At 33.2% G+C, this 25000-nt stretch overlaps 1 protein-coding gene across 1 annotated transcript in view; it reads right to left on the bottom strand.

Moving 5' to 3' along the window:
• Positions 1 to 25000, bottom strand: part of LOC106469623 (clathrin heavy chain 1-like) — an 85088-nt gene that overhangs the window by 51809 nt on the left and 8279 nt on the right. Inside the window, exons 2-12 of the mRNA XM_013930124.1 lie at positions 19884 to 20091; positions 19084 to 19233; positions 18628 to 18746; positions 15641 to 15802; positions 8855 to 8968; positions 6362 to 6535; positions 6032 to 6229; positions 5672 to 5872; positions 3883 to 3975; positions 3158 to 3340; positions 2727 to 2864 (exon numbers count right to left, since the gene is read on the bottom strand). Coding sequence (XP_013785578.1) covers positions 2727 to 2864; positions 3158 to 3340; positions 3883 to 3975; positions 5672 to 5872; positions 6032 to 6229; positions 6362 to 6535; positions 8855 to 8968; positions 15641 to 15802; positions 18628 to 18746; positions 19084 to 19233; positions 19884 to 20091 — 1740 coding nt within the window. The remainder of the gene's footprint in view (positions 1 to 2726; positions 2865 to 3157; positions 3341 to 3882; positions 3976 to 5671; positions 5873 to 6031; positions 6230 to 6361; positions 6536 to 8854; positions 8969 to 15640; positions 15803 to 18627; positions 18747 to 19083; positions 19234 to 19883; positions 20092 to 25000) is intronic.

The raw sequence follows: 25000 nt of genomic DNA, 5'->3' as shown, positions 1-25000 counted from the left end.
TAAGAGAAACAGTCAATTAACAAGTTTGTTGAGTGACGACTAATCATCTAAAAGTGTAGCTTGTTTGAAATAGCTACTAAATAAACTGTTTTTAAATAAATTTAAAAGTTCATAACACATTTCCTCAATATACAAGCCAGAGATTAACATTACCCTATTCTCTAGTTTTCAGTTTTCAAAATGAACTAGATATATGTTCCTAATGTACAAACCTATTCAACCCTCTGTACTATTATAACATTCTAGTAATAGATGCATCATCACAAAATCATTGTTTTCAGATTCCTAAATTTATTTTCTTTATACTACCAACTAACCATATTGTCTTTTTTCCTTGTTATCACCAAACTGCTTAAAATATAATATTTAACAAACTGCAGCTTTCTAAGAATAAAATTAGTTAAAAATAAACATTGATGTTCTTGAATAATCTACACTAGTCAATCACTAAATTAAAAGCATTATCAACAAATCTGGTGAGTTATTCAAACTTTACAATGAACTATTAACATAACACAGAGTTGGATACCAAAAAACCAGATAACTATAGAAGTTTTCTTAGGTCAAGTAACCCTTTCGCAACAAGTAGATCAAAATGTGCATGCCACAACCTTTTACATTTACATTCAACTTAATTAAACTACTTTATTATCAATATATATGAATAAACTTGGCATCAAAACATATTTAACAGATCAACTTTTATTATTATATAAATTTTAAGTTCTTCATGTCATAAGGAAATATTTAAAAAAAATCAATCTCCCCCTATTATGAACATTTTACAACACATATTCACTCACTAGTTAGCTAAGTCACATATTTTGTTTTACTCACCATCATGTCTCCAGTTGAACAAAACACAAGACCTAACTAATTAATGAATGAATAGTTGATGTAAAGTTCTTATCAATGCTGTAAGTATAACTACCAGTTTGACCACCAATTTTGATTTCATTCTTTAAAGTCTTTTTTGGCTGCACCTCTTTTCACACCTAAGGTGTTTTTGATTAGATAGTTTATTAACCCAGGGATCCAAGTGATGAACTGTGGTGAAATATTATGTACATATGAGTATAAGGCCTAGCTATGAAAGTATAGTGGGGGAAACACTTTAAATACATGCACTTAAGATTATGTACACTAAACTAGGATAAATCTCTAATTCTTAAAAACTGCATGTACGAGTTATTTTAATTCAAAACTTCTAGCAAGTATTAATGTTTGTTTAAGTTTTTATTTTTAAAAATTATTCAAATAGTGGTCAAATTAACTTACAGTCATTTATTAAAACACGGTTTAGAAACAAGAGTTGGGGGGAAGGATCTGGACTAAAACTGTACGTATCTGCATGCATGTTTCATAAGTTATAAAATTTACAGGCCAGAGCCATTAAATGACAAGACTAAGTTCACTAAGACTACTTTCTGTGATATGTGATGTATACTCTATAAAGTTTCTTTAGAACTGTTTCCTGTAATAAAAATATATTAAAAATTCCTGTAACAGACTAAAATGTAAAAAATTAGAAATTTAGTACGTTAGATAAGATAAAATTTAATGTGTTTCATATTGATATTTATTTAGAAGATTTTATTATACAAATGAAATTTGAAAACCTTCTAATAAGAAAAATATTTTAAATCTTAACATGAAAATCAGAGCAGTCAACACTGACTTAATATAATTATGAATAAACTTTAAGACATATACTTAATTAAAAATTCTGACTTTTTTGTTTGCAACAGACTTTTAATGTTTAGTGAAATTTTGCCAAATTTTATGAAGTACATTAAGAACTTTTAGAGTTACAGCATGTACACCACTATGTTACATGGTGGTTACAAGGTCATGTAAAATACATGAGCCCATTGCAATAGGAATAATTACAAATATTGTGTTTTATGAAATAGCTCCAATGTCTTGAAAACACTATTTTTATATAAAAGATCATATTAAGCATTAAAATTACCAGACATGCAACTCAGATACACAAGTCAAAATTGCATATGTGCAATATGAAGACTGATCCTGATATGAACAACTATAACTGCTGTTTCTATGAGAACTAAGCCAGCCCACTACATGATATTGTTCATTTACCACAAATTAATTTTAATTTGTAAACATTTCAGACTTTTAAGAATTTATTTTGAAATCTAGAATGTTTTATCATTACTATCTGAAACAACAATGATAACTTGAAAAATATCATACATGATAACAGTGACGTTTCACAAAACTGATTAGATAAGTACAAATACAATACTATAAATAATGAATTATCTGTCAAACAATACTCTAAATAATAGCCTATTTGTCAAACAATACCATAATCAATGGTCTACCTGTCAAACAATATTCTAAATAATTGCCTGTCTCTCAAAAATACTCTAAATAATGGCCTATCTGTCAAACAATTCTGTAAATAATGACCTATCTTTCAAATAATACTGTAATTAATGGCCAATATATTAAATTACTATAAATAATGCCTATCTGTCAAATAATACTGTAAATAATGGCCTATATATCATAAAATACTGTAAATAATGGCCTATCTGTAAACAATACTGCAAATAATGGTCTGTCTGTCAAATAACACTGAAAACAATGGCCTATTTGTCAAACTATAATGTAAATAATGGGCTGTCTAACAACTGTCAATCTAACTACAAGTGTGTCTGTCAAGAAAAACTTGTTACTCATATAAAGCATTCAATTACTTGTGGAGCTGTCATCAAGTTCATTTCCAACAACCTTGTTTGGAGAGGACCTTCTGAAGGTCTGTTGTTCTTCAAAGCATCCAAAAGAAAGGAGGTACACTGCTGCACAAGGTTGGACTCCATGAATACATCCACAATCTATAGAACATTTTACAAAGATTAAAATGTGGAAGATATAAAAAAAACACAAATCTCTGAACAGTTAAAAATCCTCTCCTATTGAAAATGCTGGATACCAAATTTTCCCACAAAACAAGTAGATGAAAATGCAAAAGGAATATTACATAATTAAATACAGTCACAAAAATAACTTTTCTACACCTTGTACCACAAGAACTGTAAAAGTTCCTTCTTAAGTAAGGTTATTAACAAAATGTTAAGAAAAACAAATATTAATAATACATAGCAACTCCTTAAAGACCAATTTTCACCTGATTGATATCAGCCAATGGTTCATCATCTTGTACCAACATTTGTGCAAAAGAAGCACCCTGATCAGGATTAATCCGCATGACCTGTCTCAACAAGAAAGTGTAATCTGGGGTGTACCCAACTTTCTTTGCATAGAGAACTATCTTCTGAAACTGACCAGTTTCTGCAAAACACTGAATGACCTAAATAAAAAGCAGAATTTAAACCTTAATAATAGTATTGTACATCCTTTTGCTTTTGGTTTCAAAATAAATTTTGATTATTTTAAACACAATTTTCTTAATGTTAACTTTTTCCAACTTTAATTTATATCTAAAATAAAAGCTTACTTTTCCCAAGGAGTAAAGCAATCAAGTCAGTTAAAAATATTAAACTGACTACCTAATTCTGACTATCTCAGACACATCTAATAACACAATCTCATTTTCCAAATCAAAAATTCAAGAACATCAGAACACTAGTTAGCTAAAATTTTAAAATATAAGAAGATAAAATAATTATTGAATTAAAAAAAGTAATATTGTTGAAAGTTCAAGGCATAGCAAGACCCCAGTGCTTTAACAAAATTTAAAGTTTTCTTTGTACTGAGTGTTTATAAAAAACCTCATGTACACACAAACAATACACGACTCAAATTAGTTTTATAAACAAACCTTTGGTGGAAAATTAAACATTTTTAATTGCTCTCCATTAAAAATTATCTTATGCAAACCTATCTACCTACCTTGTTTGGGACATTTGCTCTCAAGTATACAGATAGGGCCAGTGTTGGATCAACTTGTTTCACTAAGTCTCCCAATTCTTCACTGCATTCCAGCTGAATAAGTACCAAGACGTCATAAATTATATAGTTGATTTAATAAAAATACAAAATTTTAACTGTGATCTTTTTTTTGAAAGGCTAGATAAAAGTGTATGTGTTCTAGAGTTTGCTTTACTTACAGGCAGTCAATGTATTTAAAACGATGTTTTGAAAAATCTCACAAGTAAAACATTAGTAGCAATAACTATCTGAGCAAATAAAGATATGATTTGAATTCAACAATCTAGGATGCAATCATAAAATATATGCAAAAACATTAAATTTAACAAAACATGATTTTAGAAGCTGCTTAATTCTCTCGCTATGGGCTCGATAGATCCAACCTAAAAACTGCCCCTTGACCTTTCGAGTTTCTATGCTATAACTTCTAATATGTTTTGCATATCTTAAACCTCCCAAATAAATTTCAAATGTTTTTCTTCAGTAAAACTTTATATTTTACCTGTTATTTCCTCTATCCTCATAACCACCAGAACAAAAAATTAAAATAAATCTAAACTACCTTTTTTTTCTAGAATGACTTCAAATTGTAACGTGAAACTACATTTGTTTATCCTAAATAGCTTTAAACTCATAACAGTATACATCTGTTTCTACTTAAATTTTATTGTTTCATTGCCTTTTCATTTGCAACTCACTGATATGCCCACCATAAAATTTATAAATAACTTAGTGAACATTCAGTTCACATTACCTTATTGAATTATATAATGCACAGGAAACTAGCAAGTTTGCCCAGTGAAAATTTCATTTTTATTCTTTATTTAACCTACTTTAACCTTACCTAACAAGTTTCTAATTTTTGCATTTTAGTTACTTTTATAATAATAAATAAAGAATACATATGAAAAACAAGAAATATAGTACTTACCTGGGTCTTCTTTTGTTTTGTTTTGCTGTTGTAGGCTGTCGATGAAGCTTAAGCCTACATTTTTATACTAAGGGTACTACTACACTAAACTGTTTTTATTTAATTACATAATGCACCAAGAACACAGAATAATAACATGCCAAAAGCAGACAATGTCCTATAACTATCAAAATTTTTCTGGATTTCTGACTGAGTAACAAGAGCAGTCAAAATTTCAGATAAGCTTGTCAATGTGTTTCTCCATGAAAATAAAGTTTGAACTGGAGGTGAAATAGACTATTCTCTGTACAGTAAACAATGTCATTTAATATGTCCTTTGATAGATTAAAACTTGGGTGGCTTTGTATTGGGTAAAAATAACATAGTACTAAAAGTCAGAGAGAACTATTGGCAATTTCTGCAAAAGATGGGTCAGATATTTTATGTCTTTGTAACCAATTATGATTGAAGGCTATAAAAACTATGCTTTGCCTGAGCAATGACAACATTATAATGAGTAATTGTTGTTAAATTTTGTACTTTCTGGATGGGTTGTAAATAAATTAGAGAAGAGGGGATGCCTAGAAAGCAAATGTCACAATTCTCATAGTAGGGGAAATTAGGATTTTTTTCAATATGGATTTATAAATTGAAAGAGTTAAAGCTTATATAATGTTAAAATTTGAATTATTAGTTACATTTTTATGCCAAGTTTATTTGTGTATGATGACAAGAAAATTAATTAATTAAATTTTGAGTGTAATCCAGAAAAACCTCATGACACGGGTATAAAAGGATGCCTATAGCAAGATGGTTAAAGGAGTAAAAATCTTGACATACTTTGTCATCTTTTAGCCATTTCTCCAGGAGTTGCTTCCTTCCTTGTTGTAAAACTGGTCGACACAGCTCCAAGGATTCAAACTTGTTCAACTGGCCCTGGTCCAGCAAGATTCCAAAATACTGGAGGAGAGGCGATGTTTGTCCTGCCTGGGTAGGGACTTGCTGGAAACGTTGGATTGTTTGAGGAGTACGAAGAATACCCTAGGGATCAATCAAAACACTTTGTAAATTTCTGGATGGATAGAAAACCTCCAGTTTACTGTCTACACAAGTACGATATTTTAGTAGTCTATACGGTAAAAAGTAAGATAAATAAATTTCCTACACAGCAACTCTATGATACCATAAAGCTAACCCTACCTTTGGAGCATTAGCAGCAACCTTTGCAGCTTCTGAATATTGTCCATTTTGAAACAATGTATTGAACTTTTTCACAAACAAGTCTTCAGCCCCAGCAAGGTTGTTCCTGACAGCCATACGCAATGCAAGGTCAGGATTTTGTAAGACATTTGTGATGTATGGAATAATGCTTTCTTCCTCCACACTCACAGAAAGGACCTTCAAGACAAATATTTGGCATTATTAATAAAATAAATCTCCATTTTCAATTCTAACTGAAGACAAAATGCATTAAAAAACCAAATTTACACACCTGGGAAAGTCAATAATTTCAAAATACAGACACCATACCTGTCCTTTTCTGTTAACTCCAATGATTCCAGATGATGGTTCATGAGGGGCTGTCACAAAGATTGTGTCTGCACTGATTCGGTTCATGTAAATGCATATACCACTTTCAATATCATAGAGGTGGACATAGCCATATTTAGTGATGAGATAGATCACACTGTGTTTAGGACTGACCTGAAGCAATAAATGTTTTTGAACTTCATAGATAATGTCACAAATTAACAGAAACTTAATACTATAAGAACAATTTTCCCCAATTTCCTAAACCATTTTAAGCATAACCATATAAAAAATACCAGAAAACCTTTGTGATATAATATTACTCCCTGTAAAGAAAAAGTATTCTGATATTTTAAAACAATAATGAATTTTTTTTTTACATATTTTAAATTTTATATTATACAAAACAGATGATTTGTAATGGTAATCATAGGTAGCCTAGCCATAGCTCTGCATATTGTTTTCACTAAATTAAGCTAAACAAGTAATTCATTTGGTTGAAAAAGTGAATGTTATTAAAGAAATGTGAACAACTGCAAAACATGAAACATATTTAATAATCTTCAGATGTTTTGGTACAAACTAATTCCATCACCAGTAATCTATCATCGTATACATAAAAAGTGATATAGCATAATAGGTAAATGTAATAGTACATAATTAAAAAGTTAATAGAACAAAACAGATGACTCGTTATTAATGTACTAATGACTACCTAACTTGTATACATGTTACAATTTTCCTGCAGTGAAAAGCAGATAAGCACCCTTCAGAAAGTGTCTGAGTGTGAAACCTCAATGTAAAGGGACACACCCATGGGAGACCACACCAAGTCTGTACTATGTATAATATTCTCCCACTGTGAAGATACATGTCACTAAATTAGGTGGAAAAGATGTACATCCAATGCGTAAGTGGATGTGCCAAATGATGTAGAATGGCTAGAGCATGTCAGACTTTATTCAGTGGGTCAACTCCACTCCAAAACCTGGCAACATTGGGAATGAAACATCCAGGCCATGGTAGGAGGAGGGTCCTTGCCATCTTCCCTTTAAGCCCAGGAATCAGAATGGAAATTACACTTCCATTACAAAAACCCAAACAGTGCACATGTGTGCAGACCCAATACACAACCAACAACAGAACATCCTGGAACCTGACATCTGGGCAATGATATGCTAATGCATAGGAATCAGAGGCATGAAGCATACTGATCCCAGAATGTAATTGTTCTGTAAACTGTTCAGCATGGACCCTGATATCTGGAGAGAGTGGGAAAACAAGGTCATCCAAGGAAGGAGAAGAATCAGAAGACACAGGGGATAGAGACAAAACATAACATACCTGGGACACCACATTGAGGAAGGCAGAAGAAGTTCTGGGAGTATCCACAGGTGTGACATAGGATTGCACGGCAAAGGAAGGAGGTGGAAAGAGGCTATTCAAATCCTTGTCATCCTGAATTGGTTCCCCAGGAAATGGTATGTCTGATCATGGCTCAGGAGACACAACAGGCCAAATAATGGACTCCAGCACATGGAAAATTAAGACCCAAAACTTCTCAGAAGAAAAAGTGGAGTATGTTGAGTTTCAGTGGTAATAGTAACAACAAGAGTAGTTTTTGTAATTTGATATGTAAATCCATAGTTCAAACTGAGAGGGGGAGTTTTTATATCAACCTACAGTACCAAGTTAAAGTAGAGAAGAAAAAGTAATAAGCTGGAAACAATGAAAATAATTGTTCGACAAAATCATTGAAAACTAAAACAATCTAAGCAAACATAAGCAAAAAGTAGATATGTCTGCATTCTATAATGTCAAATTGAGAACATTGGGTTCTACAGTATAGAGGGAGTCAGCTGTCAGTAGGTTGTGTCACATTCATATTGGTGGAGGGCTGTCACATGCTTATTTGCATGCTACAGCACGGCTGCACCATAAGTAAACACAAGGTAATAGATGTGAGTATCAAGACTAGTGGCAAGCGAAAATTGTGCATATAGAGGGCAGCACTGAATGAGAAAAACTGTTGCATGTGTGGAGTTAAGGAATATCAGATATATATTCTTTCTTCAATAAATATTTAAAATGTTTATTTATTATGCTTATCACTTTTTGTTCATGATTATAGATCAATGATGATCAATTATTTTCTTCTGAAACATCTAAGAATTATTAAATGTCTTGTTTTGCCATTGTTCTTATCCTTTTAATATTCAAGTAATATCAAGCAAATGAACTCTTAACACACTTATGCTAGTAACTATGCAATACTAAATATTAAATCTTTTATTTTGTTTTCAAGAGTCAAAATAAAATGTTGTAGTCATTTGTGTCTATTGACATAAAATGTGACAAAAATGTGTAAAGTTTTTATCTAAACAAGTTAAACTGTTTAGATAAAAAATTGAACTATATCATTAAATGTATTTAAAATCATTTATGATATTTTTTAAAGACCAAGCTGATAGTTCTGGAAGTGACAACACTTACTTGCATTGCTACAGGGAAATCATTCTGAGCTTCCGGTGGAAAAAACACATCAACTGCCTTCTTTGGATATGGCTGATTTCCTGCTGGGGGTTGACCAACTTCGATTATATGAAGCTAGGGGAGTTTTGAGGGATAATTTTCATTAAAAATAAAAGCTTCCTCTGCTTATCACTATCAATAAAACTTAACAGTTAACAAGCACAAAATCTCATAACACTGTAAGTACTTGAAATCTTTGTTTTTCAAAAATTTTCTTATTTATTCTTCCATTTTAATAAAAATTATTAAAATTTAAGCATTTATGAATACATAGTATTTATTGGTTGATGTATAAGTTTGCTGAAAGGGAAATATGATTTTATAACCATGCTCACAAATAATATCTTTGTATGCCTATACAGTAGATCGCTAAGTTCCATACATTCCAGGAACATGACCAATACTCATATACTTGAGATGTTTATTGGATCAGCTCCAAACCATATAATAAATGTTTTCACAGTTTCCAATTGCAATTTTATTACTATCGGGAATTATCTTTGTAAACATTGTATGATACACAAGCTGATAAAATCCATATCGTGTTCTCAGAGCAGGGTTGAAGTCAGCTTATTTCTTTGCACGTACTTTGTTGCTCTTGAGTGTATATCATATTATGATGTTACATAAGCAATCTAATGATAAAAGTGGTGTTCTGTTGCTTTATTTACATCAGATTTCTACTTCAAACGTTGACAGTAACATAAACACAAAAAATAAATGTAAAATGATTAGAAGTTCAAACTCTCAAGAGATGTACTTTGAGACTTCATGACCAGTAACAAAGGAAAAAAGGCCACATCTGCTCCTTTCATTTCTAGTTTTACCTCTTTTATTTTTATTATACTTTGATGATTTGTGTACTGGCTGAAGAATCAAATATATTGTTCGGGTAGAGATAATTACACATAAAAGTTTATATTTTTCTATACTGAAAATGTATTTCCAATAATATTTACCTCCTCTCACACTTTAGCTTTTTCTCAATGAATATTTCTCTTCCCTGCCCACCTAAGCATTAGTATGAATCTTACTTTGCTTGCTCCAGCCTTTATAGCAATTTAAATCTTGCAATTCTCTCCACCTATGTTAATGCACCCCTATACCAGATCTAAATATAAGCTTCACATTATTACTTCCTATTCACTTTTCGAGTTGGTCCAAATTAACAGACCCCGAAACTGGGCATTTCATGGGGAAGAAGGGCAAGAGATTGTGAGATAAGTATTATTGGAAATACATTTTGGGTATAGGAAAATATTAACTTCCAAAACACTTAACACTTTAGCTAGAATTCCAATTTGACAAGGTGGAGAGGCCAGTGACAGCAAGGTCCACACAGAAAGCATCTGCATAGAAAATAGGTATGCAAAAATGAGATATAGTAATAGCACACCAGTGAGGTCTGCATTACTTCTAAACCAGGTGTGCTCTTTGCCGGGACAACACAAAATCTAATTTCAAGGCAGTAAAGGCCGACCAGCCACAGAGGCAAAATCCTAGCACCTTTAGTAGAACATGAACTCGTCCAGGCCCCAACCATGTATTGTGGTTGGAATTATAGGGTTGTGGACCCAAATTGAGAACCAAGGTGTAGTGGCTAGGGCATGAGGACTGCTTTGTTTTTGGTCTTGTTTAGTAATATGGTATTACTGGAACCCAACCTAAAAGTTACAGAGTATTGCATGTCGAACCACCAAAATTACAAAGAGAAGGCAAGCAAAAGTGAACAAACCCTTGCCCCAACTCAAAGAAGTGTAAAATGCAACAAACTGAACTCAGAATTACGAGACTTGCCACGCCTCACTCAACCTGAAGAAACATAGATTACCCAATCTGGGATTATGAACCGAAATACTAACTCCCCAACCTGAGAGACAGGGCAACACCTCCTACCCCAGGAATTGTAAGGAGGATGTGGAACAAACCAAGTTTCACCAATGGCACAGGAAGTGACGCTCTGTGAGCAGAAGTACAAGGAGTCAAGGATCCTCTTTCATGATCATTGAAACAACGAGAATGACCAAAAAGAAGGGCCACACACAAACATCTTAACCAAATAGTGAAGAGTCATCTCTGAACAGGAATTATGAGGAAGCCTCTACACAGGTTAGGTCCTGCTCCTACCATACATCAGAGAAAAACATTCAGGGTTATTGGTAGGAGGGCACCCAGCTTCACCCTCTTCTCCTTGAGTAGAATAATAAATACAAGTATCACTCAGGATGAAAAAACCTCTGTCCACCACTTCAGCAACTGGAAACCAGGAGTGATAAGGACTACCATACTCCACCAGGAAAAACGGGGCAGGGGGGGGATACTTACATTAGGGAGTCCCCAGGAATGATGCTACAGAGACAGTGCAACAAGTGAACTACGTTCCCTATTTTGAAAATCAAACAGACTCCAATTTATTCAATCTGTGACCAGCCAACTGATAGCAAGAGCAGATTTAGAAATAAGCATACATGACCAGGCAACACTCGCCACACAGTGGGATCCAAATAAAACTGATGAGAGGGATCCTGAAAAGGAATAGAAATAAACCCAAAAAAATGAAACCTCTCACCTCTTTTACAAATGAGTCAGAGCATGGAGAGTAGCCATGAGGTGTAGCCTAAAACCTTCCGAGAAAGCAACCACCAAATCATGTAAATAACAAGATATAAATGTATTAGGCATGGTACACATACCAGCCTGTACAACATCCTCCAGTGGGTGATGCTGCCAAGTTGCCAGAGATATGGTGAACTTGATGAGATGAGTCCCAAAAAAGTCTTCATTCTTTCAATGTAAGCCCAGAGTGAGAAATACATAGCAATTGATAAACTCAACCAGTCAAAATGACAGGGTATAAGTCACATAACATCTTAGTATCCCAATGGATAAACAAACAGTGATGTGAATTCCAAAACCCTTCAGTCCACACAACATAATATCGAAGAGACCAAACAAGACATAAAAGACGATCTGGATCCAAGTGTTCATAAAAATGAGAAATGAAGGGAAGATGAATAGGAGAGGAAAGCCTTATCCCCTTCTCTTAGCCACTGACGTTTTGGGAAGAAAGGACCTGTCGGGATACAACAGAACATAAATGGAATGGTAAAAAGTCTTGTGAATATAAATCACAAACATATTCAAATGATGACATCTGCTAGACTACAATAGAATAAAATAAGTCTTAATCAAAAAGTGATATAGGGAATATGATGTCATAGGTTCAAAGGGTGGATGATATACGGCATGGAGAACCACCAAGATATCTCCATTAGGAACCTGGAAAAGATGTTAAGGACGGATAACCCAAAAATATTTTAGAAGCAATGACAAAACTGGGACTCAAAAAATTTACATTTTCTAAAAAAAGCAAAAAGCAGCATATAAAGCCACCTTATCCAGAGGAACAGACAAAGAAGCCAAGACTTTGTTGCATAATAATGACAGAAATTGAGAAACTTGCAGCACAATGTGACGAGAAAGATAAAACCATGTCTGAGAAACCACTTACAATAAAAGTCCAATGAAAAATGCTAAATGGACAATGTTAAATGACAACAAAGAAGTCAATCCCTGCTGTCATGCAATGGATAGCATAAAAGCCAGGCGCAAAGCCAGAGAATGGTGATCGCCAGATGAAGAATGTCTGACCGAGGCTGATGTAAGAGGGATGGCCAAAGAAGAAACGGAAAAGGTTGGCACTCCTGAAGATACCAAAGGATTGGATACGACGGCTGATCTAGCCAATATGGCACCACCAGAATAACTCGACAGGATAAGGAGTTAATCAGTAGAAGAACCTTAGATAACAGACGATTCAGATGGAATGTGTAAAGATGAAGACCAGATCTATCCTGGCTGAGAGCACCTATGTCCAAAACCAGAGGGTGAGGGACAGGAGATCAGAAGGTTGAGAGCTGGGGATTCCGGTGAGTGCAAAAGCATCAATCTGAGGCATGTCAAGAAAAGAGCAGATCCAACAAAAATCTTGTGGATAAAGCATCCATTCTGTGGGAAGACCTCTGTTGGGGAGAGATAACTGATTGTCTACTAAATTCACAACACCTGGAACATGACAAGCAAGGAGAAGAATCTGATGACTGTGGACCCAAAAGAGAAGATCAAATGTCTGAATACAAAGAGAACTGGTGTGAGTGCTCCCTTGCTTGGAAATGTAGGAAAATACAATGGAATTGTCCAAGTGAAGCATTACCACCTTTCATCACAACAATTCAAGAGCTCGAGACATAGCTCATTGAACTGCTAGAAGCTCTAACAGATTGATATTGAGAGAAGATCCCAAGTGCAAAGTACCACTTGCCAGAAAGAAAGGACTCCATGGTAAACCGAGAAAGCTGGAGGAAACAATTGAGATGAGATAGATCAATGACAGATCATCAATTGCCTGTCATCTTTGGTACTACAAATGGGAATAAAAACCCTTGAGAAAGTAGTCGAAGCACTCTACAGTCTCTAAGAGCAAAAAATCCTGGATGACTTGCACCGAACAATTGGATGAAAGATGATCCTTGGGGAGGGCAAAGGCAATCGGTATGGTATATGGTAGAGGAGGAGATGTGAAATGAAGGATCAACCCTCTCGTAATAATCTGAATGACCCACTGATCAGTGGAAAAGGTCTCCCATACAGATACAAACTGACTGAGTTGAGCTCGCAATAGTCTGGATCCTATAGGGTAGTCACTCACTGATGCTGTTGTCTACACTCCACTCAGGCATAGACTGCCTGCTGATAAAGGCAGAATCTCTTTTGTAATCCAACAGAACATGGAGCCAATGCAAGAGGTGTGGAAACTCAAACTGGAGATGCAGTAAACCATCTGGTAGAAGACTGGAAAAGGCGAGAGGTCAATGTTGAAAGAAAAGAGTGGAGACGGGCTACATCCACCCAAGATTCCATGGAATCTATAATACCTGCAAAAATCAAATATCAGAGAATAGGAGCCTCAATGAGATCTCTAAGGGCTGAAGAAGGAAGTCAAATGCCCTCAAGGAAGGCATCTTTCTCTAAAAGATCCCAGCAACAACCCAACCAAGAGGCCAAGGAGAGATCAGAAGCTGATAACTTTATCCAAGTAGAGGTCAATAAATGACCAAGATTCTCTTAAAACTGAATAGGAGACCTGCTATAGGGTTTACATAAAAGTTGCAAATGAAGATAAAAAATGCAAAACTGTTGTAAGGGGAGTCAATTCTGGGAAAACTGAGTTAGGTTAAGATGAATAGTGGCATCAGGCCTAGAACCTCAAATAGGAAGAAGAGGATCTAACCTCTAAGTACCTAAATATGGGTCCTCCAAGAGATGGAAAGCTGGAGGAAGATGTCCCAATAAACAGGGAGGACAAGGTAAATCTCTGAAAATGCACAACAATGTCTGATGACAGTGGAAGGACTAGATAATTAGCTAAATGACTTTCCCCAACAAAGAAGAAGAGTCTTAAGTCACAGGGAAAATGCTCAAGACATTAAAAACTTGATGTATTAGTTGCAAAAACAGTGCAGGAGGCAAGATGTTCATCCGAGGCTTGTGATTTGTTGCCTGAGCAAAGGAAGGAGTCAGAAAAATAGAGTCCAAATTCTGCCCAGTCTGCCTCTGATCCCCCACAAGCTCAGTATCCAAGCCAATAAGAGAAGAAACATCAGGCCTCATGTAATACTCCAACTCTCTGTATGTGAGAGATTGGACATCCATCGCGGAAAATGGTCCTCCCACCAACACCCGAGCAATGCTAGACTCCAGAGTTGGCAGATGAGGAGCACTAGGAGACTCCGTATCAGAGATGTGAATGTGGGAATTCATATCACAAATGTCTCAGAATTTTTTGTTTGCAGAATTCACATAAAACAGTTGTCGTAACATTCTGCCATTGAGAAAAGTGAACAGGAAATAATAACATGGATCTTGAATAGGGGGAGCATTGACATAAGTGAAGAGAATCTTAAAATTTAAGTTGCTATGGGCAAAACAGTGGGGTATAAAGGCTGGAGTAAGTGAGGTAAGATTATACCAATGCTTAGATTGGCAAAGTAGAGAATTTTTCATTGGGAAAAAGCTAAAGAGTTAGAGGAGGTAAGTGTGTTTTGAAGTATAAAGTTTTACTGAGAAAATAACTTTTATATTTATTTAGGAAGTTTTGGAGGTTACACAAATGAAATTTCTGAGACAAAGAAAAATATTTTTAATTTTAATTTAGAATTTATTTTTCACTCAGACTAGTCAAGATTCTCAAAAAGATTCTATATCTTCATGAACAAGTCTTTAGTAAAAATACGTCATTAAAAAAGGGATTCTTTTGAGTACAAATGACATATAATGTTCACTAAAAGTCTGCCAAATTTTGTGAAGACATACATACTGTATTAAAAGTTATACTATGGAAACTATAACAAGTACAAAGTGGTTACAAGTAACTTCTTTATGTGTTGTTAAATACTAAAACTTATCTAAGCCTTTTTTGTAGGTTTTAATTAACCATTGTAAAAATATTAAAAGTGATTATTTACATATCATGTACAGTACATTACAACACTTGTTTTGAGATCACTGATAAGGACAAAGAAAATGGGTAAGTAGCAGTTTTAATGTTATACTTCCTTGTCAAACCACAGAACTGTGAATTTCTTAGAAATATTTAAGTCATATACAGGTCAACAAACCACCATTTTCTCTTTTTGTTTTGCAATTTTACATTTTGTTTCTGCAAGCATTTTCAAAAGTAATTTGTACCTTTCCACCCTGAGCAGTCCTGACTGCAAATGAAAAGAGAGTTGATTGTTCTGGGTTTCCCTCCAGTTTGAATTGGGAAAAAGCTGCAGCATGGCCTTCGATAGGCTGGCTTACTTTTCTTTCAACAGAGTATAGCTGCATTGCTCCTATCACTCGGTTTTGCTAAATGTCAAGAAATTATAAAAAGAGACATTATAAACACTATATACAAACTTTAGAAACATTTAATAGTTTTATCAATTATTTACTATGTAAGCTTTCCTTTTATATAATTATAACGTTTTAATAGAAGCTCAAGTTTAAATCAATGAACATAATGCAACACAGTAAAGAATATTTTAAGAATCCTTTTGAACTTTAAAATCCCACTTTATACACAACACTGAACACAAGTTACAACACAACCAATATAGAAGTGAATAAATTCAACACAGTAAAAAACAAAACAGCTTCAAACATATTTCCAGATACACTATACAAGTATAACAATTATAAATATATTTATTTTGGCTTTACATCAGGGTTTCCCAAACCTTTGAGTTGTCAACCCATTGATGAACTTATAAAGTTGTCAATGACCCACAAATTCTTAGAATATGAATGATAAATGAAACTTCAATATATAATCAACTCCTATTCATCATAGTACAATCATTAGAAAACACATAATGTAAAAAAGAATGAGGTTTTAATTTTCGTTAATGAGATGTATAGGCCTGATGGGTTTTAACAAGCATAGGAATAGGGGTCATTTTCAACCCCAAGGTCTTTATTTACCCCTGTACAGTCTCATCGACCCCAGGGGATCAGTATCAACCACTTTGGGAAATCCTACTGTACATTGTTCAGGGGACAAAATATCTGGGTTTGCATCAGAATTTGTGAATGAAAACAACCCCAGTTGCAAATTACTTTCCTCTTTGCTCAACATAATGTGCAAATCATTTCTTTCTCTTGTATATTGTCTTTGAGACCTCTAATAACACAGTGAAAGTGCTGTAATGTTTCAGTTTGATATACCTAGGCCAAATCTGATGATCATTTCTTGGAAATTCTCACCAAATGACATATACAGTATTTTCACACTTTGTCATGCATATATCACATACACATACACTGTTCATGATGTTTGGAATGTGCCTGTTTGGCACCCACTGCCTAGCCAACTGGACTAGACTACATACATACAGTAATGAACTGCACATGTAGCACTGAGCCAGTTATGAGCGTTTTCAACATGGGCTCAGTCACAAGGACTGACCATGTGACCATTTTAAATTGTATATAGTTTTAATACTATAACTTTTAATACATCATTATTGCTTAAAAACCATAATTTTTATGGCCTTCAATTTTGTTTTGTTACATAGCTATCAAAGAGAAAATCACATCCCTCCTGCAACACCATCTCTTTCACAATTGGTTGATAGTTCTCTCTTACGTTTCATTATATACTATCTATAACCAATAGAAAGTCATGTTTTTCATCAATCAAATGACGTATTGTATAACATTGTGTTTGGAACAGAATATCGTCAATTCCACTCACAGTACAAGTATTTGTTCCTGTGGGAAAGTTAACGACTAGTTTGGATAAATTTGTAACGGCTTTTGTAGCATAGTTATAAAGCCAGAAAAATTTTTAGAAGTAAGAGAATTTGTCTACTTTTTGCATGTTATTAGTCTATATTCTTTGATGTATTATTCAAGTAAATAAAAATTGTTAAGTGCTTTACTATAATCGCTAAAAAAATCAGGTTTAACTCTAATCGACAATCGAGAGCAAGAAAAACTAAGATTGGGTAAGTACTTTATTTCTTGTTTTTCATATTTATTCTTTATTTATTATTAAAAAGTAACTAAAATTAAAAGTTTGGATCTTTAAGTTATTTAAGACTAGAATAGGTAAAATAAGTAATAATAATAATATAATTAAAATTGTTCATGAAGCACGCACGCGAGCAGCTCGTTGCTAATGTAATTCGATAGCGTAACGTGAGCTGCATGTTCCCGAGTGATTTACAATTTATAATGGCATGGATAGCAGTTAGACATGGTTCAATGGCCAATATAAAGGGCAATAAAACTTAATTATAAATAGATGTATAATGTTACGAACTTACAGCTACTTAGGATAAACAAAAGTAGTTTCAGGTTACAATCTGAAGTTGTAATAGAAAGAAAAGAAGGTTAATTTAGGATTATTTCAATTTTGTTTTGGTGGTTACGAGGTCGGTCGAATTGACTGATCCAGTTTTGAGATTAGGGTAGAGAAAATAACATATAAACTATAAGAATTTAGTGAAAAGAAACGTTTGAAATGCATTTAGGAGGTTTTATGGATTACACAAAGGAAATTTGAGATTTTTGAGATGACGAAAAGTATTTTAATTTTAACATGAAAATTACTTTGCACATGGACTATTCAAAACAAATACTCAATATACTCATGGACAAAACTTTATTTTATTCTAGTAAAAGCACTTAACTAAGAAATATAACTTTTTGTATGTGAAAGACTTGTCATATTAACTGAAAGACTGTCAAAGTTCGTGAAGATATACCTAATATATATACAGAGAGTTATAAGTATTAAATTTATGTCAACTTTAAACTAGTACAGAAGGTCACGACTCGGTAAATCGACAGAACTCTTGTTGAAAGAGTTAAACCAAAAAATCTTCAACTTTTCTGTTCTGATTACTAAGAAGTCATAAATATGTATGCATATGTACACATACGGTATTATTAAACTACGATCTCTTCAGCTTTTCTGGTCCAACCACAAAGAAGTAAGAAATGTGTGTGCATATCCACACATACAGTATTATTAAAGTATGAACTTTTCAGCTTTTCTGTTTTGACTACTAAAGTTATGAAACCAAAATCATGATTTTACAGCTCCAATAGGAAGTGAAGACATTTACTTGTGTGTGTGTGTGTATATATATATGGTGTATGTGTATATATAATAGTTATCCTCTTACCTGAGCTGATATTCCTATAAGTAGAAGCCACTGCTGTTTGTGGTCTGTTCGGTAATTAATTATCTGACAACCATTTAAACTGGAATGTCTGTCAAACATCTTTACAGGCTGGGAATCACCTGTACAAAAGATTAACACACTTATTATTTACTTCTTAAGGCTTCAATTTTTATTACTTATATGTTCTGTAAAATACACTAACTAAACTATACTAATCGAATACTTAATACAATAATTTTCTTTCAAACTTCTTCCAGAACCGAGAAACAAGTGTGACAAACATGCTATCATTAATTATAAAAGGTTTATGAAAATTCCTTCCATAGCACAGTTTTTAGTATATCTATTCATGGCTAAAAATATTAAAAGCATGATAAAAACAAATGCAAAGGACAAGTGTAAAGTCTTCTAAAATGTGTTGGTTACTATGAAGAAAGGTTGTTTTTTTTTACTTACCTTCCATACTCCAGTGGAATACTGTTGTGTCTGTTACCAAGGCTACAGTGTTTAAACTGATCCATTTCCAAAATACAACATCATCATTCATGGTGTGGGCTTTCATTTTACTTTTCATTTCAATATTAAAAATCTGAAGTGTCCTCATGGCTATAGGAAGAAAAGTTGACCATTAAATAATACACATAGACTTTCTTATAATTCTTTCAAACTGGACTGGGAATAACATGGGAAGAACCAATGAAAGAAAAAAGTAGAATATGTTATGTTAACCACACTACATCTGCCATATCAAATGCCAACAAGACCTTTTACCCAATACCAGGGCCCAACAGGTCATATGGGATATAACAGAAATTGTATTAGCTAGGTGTTAAATGCATATCAATTTTCATGAACAACAACTGTTAAGGTTATGTTAAAGTTAACACCAATATATAATTCATTCTAATAGCCTAGTTTTCAATGTATCAATTTAGGGCTCACAATAATTATCATACAGTAAAAACAAAAGCAAAGGGCAACCATAAGGATTCATTAACAAGCATAATTTGTGTTTTGTTAACTTTATACTTGCCATATCTTCAAGTTTATTATATTTAATGCATTATAGATATTTCAACAAAAAATCTTTCAGCTTTCTAATTGTACACTGAATTTTCTATGGAATGATTTTCCGACATTTTTGACATTTCTTATACACATCTGTATCTTACAAAGCAATATCCAAGTTCTAATTCAATAATAAAAATAAAATAATGATCAATCTTAATGAAAAAAAAGCAGAAACACACACACACCTTTTAATGCAATGACCTTAGAAGCAGGGTTCATAATAGCAGAGTCTGCAGATATAGGTCTCCGAATGGGGTTTGTTGGATTGTTGATGTCAATGATCACCACTTGGGCAGAATCTCCAACCTTCTCACGTACACAAATGTACTTGTCAGATTCCATGGTGAGGGTGTTGAACCCAATATTAGCAGCAGTAATACCAACATTGGTAAGCTGGTATGAAATAAATGTTAACAAGTAAAATATTAAACAGTATTCTAATATTTTGTACCTGCATTATTTTACTTTACTGTATTTGAGTGAAATATAGTAAAAGAACTGAAGTAGTTTCTGCAAATTTTATAAGAAATCCACACATTTAAAATTTTTTATGAACACCATTCTTAAAATATATAAACATATATAAAACTTGCACATTGTTCTAAAATAATTTTCTTCTCATGAATATTAACAAACTTTAAGAGCTGTTTTGTTAGGAAGTACAAGAGAGAAACTTTTTTATTCTTAGTAATTCTTCGTATATATTACTTGACACTTCAAATATTCCTGAACTCTCTAAAGGTAGTACTATAAACAAATGCTGAACACTTCAAAGTTTTTCAAGTGTTCTAAATATCAAAAACAAAAGAGACATAAAAAAAACTAAGGCATTGGAGAGATAAAAAAATCTTCCTTTGACTACCAAATTTTTCTTAAAGTAATAAATTCCACATTATATCACCCTGCATCTTAGAGCCTTTAAAAAACTGCAACAGTTTTGTGTTTGGTAAGACTAGATGTATCTTCAAAAAACAAGATGTAGAACCATTTGCTGGAATACTATGGTATGAATATGCCACAACAATAATACAATGTATTATTACAGTGCTTCTTAAAGTATGGAAACACATAACCCCCATGGAAGGGTATGTAGTGGTCAGTGTAGGGGTACACAAAAGAGAAAGGGGGAAAATAAAACAAAGTCAGAAAAAATATTGTTTTCTTTTGTAACTGTTATAGTTAAGAAATATTTGGAATGTTTTTCATATCCAAACATTGTGAGTTATAGTTACTAATAATAGTAATAGTAACAACTTCAGCAAAAAAAAAAATTATACTAAATTTGAAAAGGGGATATACCAACTACCAAATCTTGAGAATTACTGTATGCAGGTTAAGCCTACTTCATGTTGAAATAGGGTGGAGATGGTGAAAAGGAAGAGTAAACTGTGGGAAGTGGCAACAGAAATTAGAGAGGAAATTGAGATTTTGCATGCAAAGGATGCAGGGACTAGTGATGACTTTTGGGAGATTGGAAGCAATAACAGGGCTAATGGTGATAGATTTAATTATAAAGAGCAGACTATGCATGGATTTTAGCTTTTGTTTGGCTTGTGTAGGTGATGAACTTGAAGAGGGAAGGATAACAAAAGGTACAGGCAGAGATGGGAATGAAAAACAATGATGTTATTGTTAAAGGAGATTCTTTGGTATGGCAAGTGGATAATATGGGCTGTGGGGTGAAGAGAAAAGAATTAGATTAAGCTATATCTAGGGATAGGTATGGAGGATATAACTGACAGAGCAAGTGATATAATAAAGAGTGCTAGAAGTTATACAGTCTTTCTAGTTCACATATGACCAAATTGTGTATATAAAGGAAGATCTGAGGAGCTAATTGTGAATTAATAACATGGCTTTAATAAAGGCATTCAAAGAAAAGGGCCATGATAACTTAATTCTGTCACGGACACTACCAAGACTTAACTGGCGGGTGAAATATAAGTTGGTCATTAGGGCTGAATAGTAGACTTGTGTTAATATATATATATAAGGTACAAAAGTAGTTTTAATGTTAGGCTAAACTGTTATTACTGTAATATTAGAAGTATAAGAAATAAAATGAATGACCTCAAAGCACTGGTTAAAACAGAGGACTCTGGTATAATGGGAATAACTAAAACCTGGTTAAATGTAAGCTATTATAATGAAGGAAATTTTTTTAAAATACAGAGTTATGGGTTGTGTAATAACGACAGAGTACTAAAAAGATCGTGAGGAGTGGCTTCATATGTAACATGTGAATTACAGCTTGTTCAACTTGAGGATATCAAAGCTAATAAGAATGAGATTGAATCTACTTGTTACAGACCACCAGATAATACGGATGAAATTAATGAGAAACTCTACAGTGAGATAAACTGTTATCAAAGTTATAATTATGGAAGATTTTAATTTCAGGCATATAGGCAGGCTGGGAAATGTTAGATTCAAATCATGAGGGAGACAGATTTTTAGTAACTGTTCAAGGTGGTTTTCTTCAACTTCTGATTAAGGTACCTAGTAGGAACAATGCTATTTTAGATTTAACATTTACTTCTAATAAAGAAATGGTTAAAAGAATTGAAGTTTGGGAATATATTAATATATTATAAATATAAAAAGTTTAAATTCACTGAAGTAATTTCGAGGGCTATAGAAGATCAAGAGAGTTGGTCAAATAGGAAATCAAAACTATATGAAAAAAACGTTGGCTAAAAATATTAAAATAAATAGTAATTATTTCTGTCAATACATTAGGTGTAAGCAAATTATTTGGTAGGATGGCCTTTGAGGGATGATCCTGGAATGCTATATTATAATTATTGGACAAGGGTTATTAAATTCTACTTTTTTTCAGTTTTTACTAATGAATATTTAAGCAATATTCCTGAACCTAAATAGCTGTTAGATGGAAACAAAATTTAATAAGATAATCACATTAATTCTGAGCTTGTTATAAGAAAAATTGAGAAGTTTAAATAGTAAAGCACCTGGGCTAGACAATATTTACCCAGGGTTTTGAAAAAGGTTAAGGATTAGACTTTCTATTATTTTTTCTTGGTCCTTAAATACTGGGCAGGTGCCAGAAGATTGGAAGTTGGCTAATGTTACTCCTCTTTTCAAGGGACATGATAAAATTGTCCTTGTAATAATAGACTTATCAGTCTTATGTCAGTGGTAGGAAAAGTTTTTGAATGTTTGGTAAAAGATGTTTTGCAAAGTCATTTAACAAAGTTCAAAATTTTGTTGAATAGTCAGCATGGTTTCACTAGGATAAAACCTTGCCTTACTAATCTTTTAACATTCTTTGAAGAGGTTACTGCTTACATAGATTGGGGTACGGGTGTGGTATATCTATACTTTCAGAAAGCATTGGACAAGTTGCCACAAAAAAGGTTTCTTAAAAAGTTATTTCTGTAGGTGTGGTGGAGAATGCTACTGCCTTAAAAAAAGAGTTTGGATTATTTGGTGAGTTGGGCAAATAAATGGCAGATGGCTTTTATTTATAATAAGTACAAGGTAATGCATGTGGGATATCACTATTTGAATTAGGAGTATAATTTCTGATGGAAATAACCTTAATAGTGTTATGCAAGAAAAAATATCTTATTGTTCTGATTGATCAATCTCTTAAGCCATCCAAGCAATGTGTTGTTGCTAGTGGCAGGGCAAATATTATTTTAGGTGGTAACTACAAAAATGTTGAATACAAGTCTAAAGATGTTATAATGTCATTGTGTAGGTCACTGGTTAAGTCACAATCAGAGTATTGTGTTAAGTCTCGGGCTCCTTATCTCAGAAAGAATATTGAATTGTTGGAAAGGGTTCAGAGGAGGCTACATAGATGATACACGAAAATAGGATAAGATCTTTGAATTTGTTTTCTATTGAAAATAGAACAATTAAAGGGGATCTGATTAAGGTGTTTAAGATTGTTAAGGGAATTGATAATGTTGATTCATTATATTTTTTCATATTTAATGATCAGAATGGTAAGACTAGGGGACATAAATATAATGTTGTCAAGAAAGAAGTTATTTTCAGCTAAGTAAACTATTTTTCTAACAGGGTGGTCTCTAGAATGGATTGCCTTCAGATGTAGTGGATGTAGTTAATATAAGGGAAAGCTTGATAAATATTTTAATGTTGATGGGTGGCTCTGAGGGTTTTTTTGGGGGAGGTAATTTTGTGTTTTGGTATACAATAAAGCTTCTCAGAGATTACCTATTGTAATCTGAGAAACAGAAAATAAAATAATGACTATATTCACTTACTGAATTACTGTTAGTATGCTGTATTTTGAAAGCCAGTTACTTACATAAAAATATTTTTTTCCTAGAACTAAAGATTCATTAGCTAAAGGTCAAATTTAAGCACCAAGCAACACCCATATTACAAATGCTCGACTAAAGATCAAAAGCAGCAATAGGTGATTCAATTACCAAAACGCATGTAGTATTCACATATCCCAGTTATCTTTTAAACTCATACACACCACTGGAATTTTTACAAAAACAGAAATTCTAAAAAAAAGAAAATTCAAAAAATGAGAATATAGCACATACTAAAAACAGGCCTACAAGGTTTGAAAAAAGCATTGTGATTTAATATCAAATACATGAGCCTCTCTTCTATTTTCGGTGGGCCAATAGAGAGAGAATTTCATGGACAATCCTACTTCATTAAGTTAATTAATTAAGTTTCTTTGATGCACAAAGTTCTTTCATCATTATATCTTGCCCAAAAATCCTGAACAAATCAATCCATACTTTTACATTACATTCAAGTATATGTTCTTTTGTACTAGTTATCACTCAGTAGATTTGTATGTTCTTGCACATGAGCTAGAAGCCATTTAGCATTAAATTCTATATACACTAAACTGAGTGAGTGAACATGCAAATCTACTGAATAATAACAAGCTGAGTATACTATATGAATAGAGAGTTGGCAGGTGTTTGAGAATTGGAAAGTTGCTTATATTACTTCTATTCTTAAAAATGAGTGATAAGAGTTGCCCTGAAAATTATAGACCAAGTAGTATTGCTTCTGCAGTGGAAAAAAAATCTAGAGAAAAGCTTTACAAAATCATTTAATGAAATATTAGGTCATCAAGAAATTAATGTTGTGTTTTGGAGCACTTTCATTAACTTCCCCCCAAAAAATGTACATCACATATAATAGGTAAACGAACCACCTAAACGTCACATTAGTGTAGCCTATATAATGTGTAAAATTTAGTATGCTCTAATCCCTTATAGTGATGGCACATGACGAGACACATTTGGCATGTAATGCTGTTTGAATACAAGAAGGGAAA

This window comes from Limulus polyphemus, unplaced genomic scaffold (genome assembly GCF_000517525.1).
Source record: "Limulus polyphemus unplaced genomic scaffold, Limulus_polyphemus-2.1.2 Scaffold3577, whole genome shotgun sequence".
Classification (NCBI taxonomy): Eukaryota; Metazoa; Arthropoda; class Merostomata; order Xiphosura; family Limulidae; genus Limulus; species Limulus polyphemus.
Note: the sequence above shows the minus strand (reverse complement) of the source record. Positions and strands in the feature narration are given on the sequence as shown.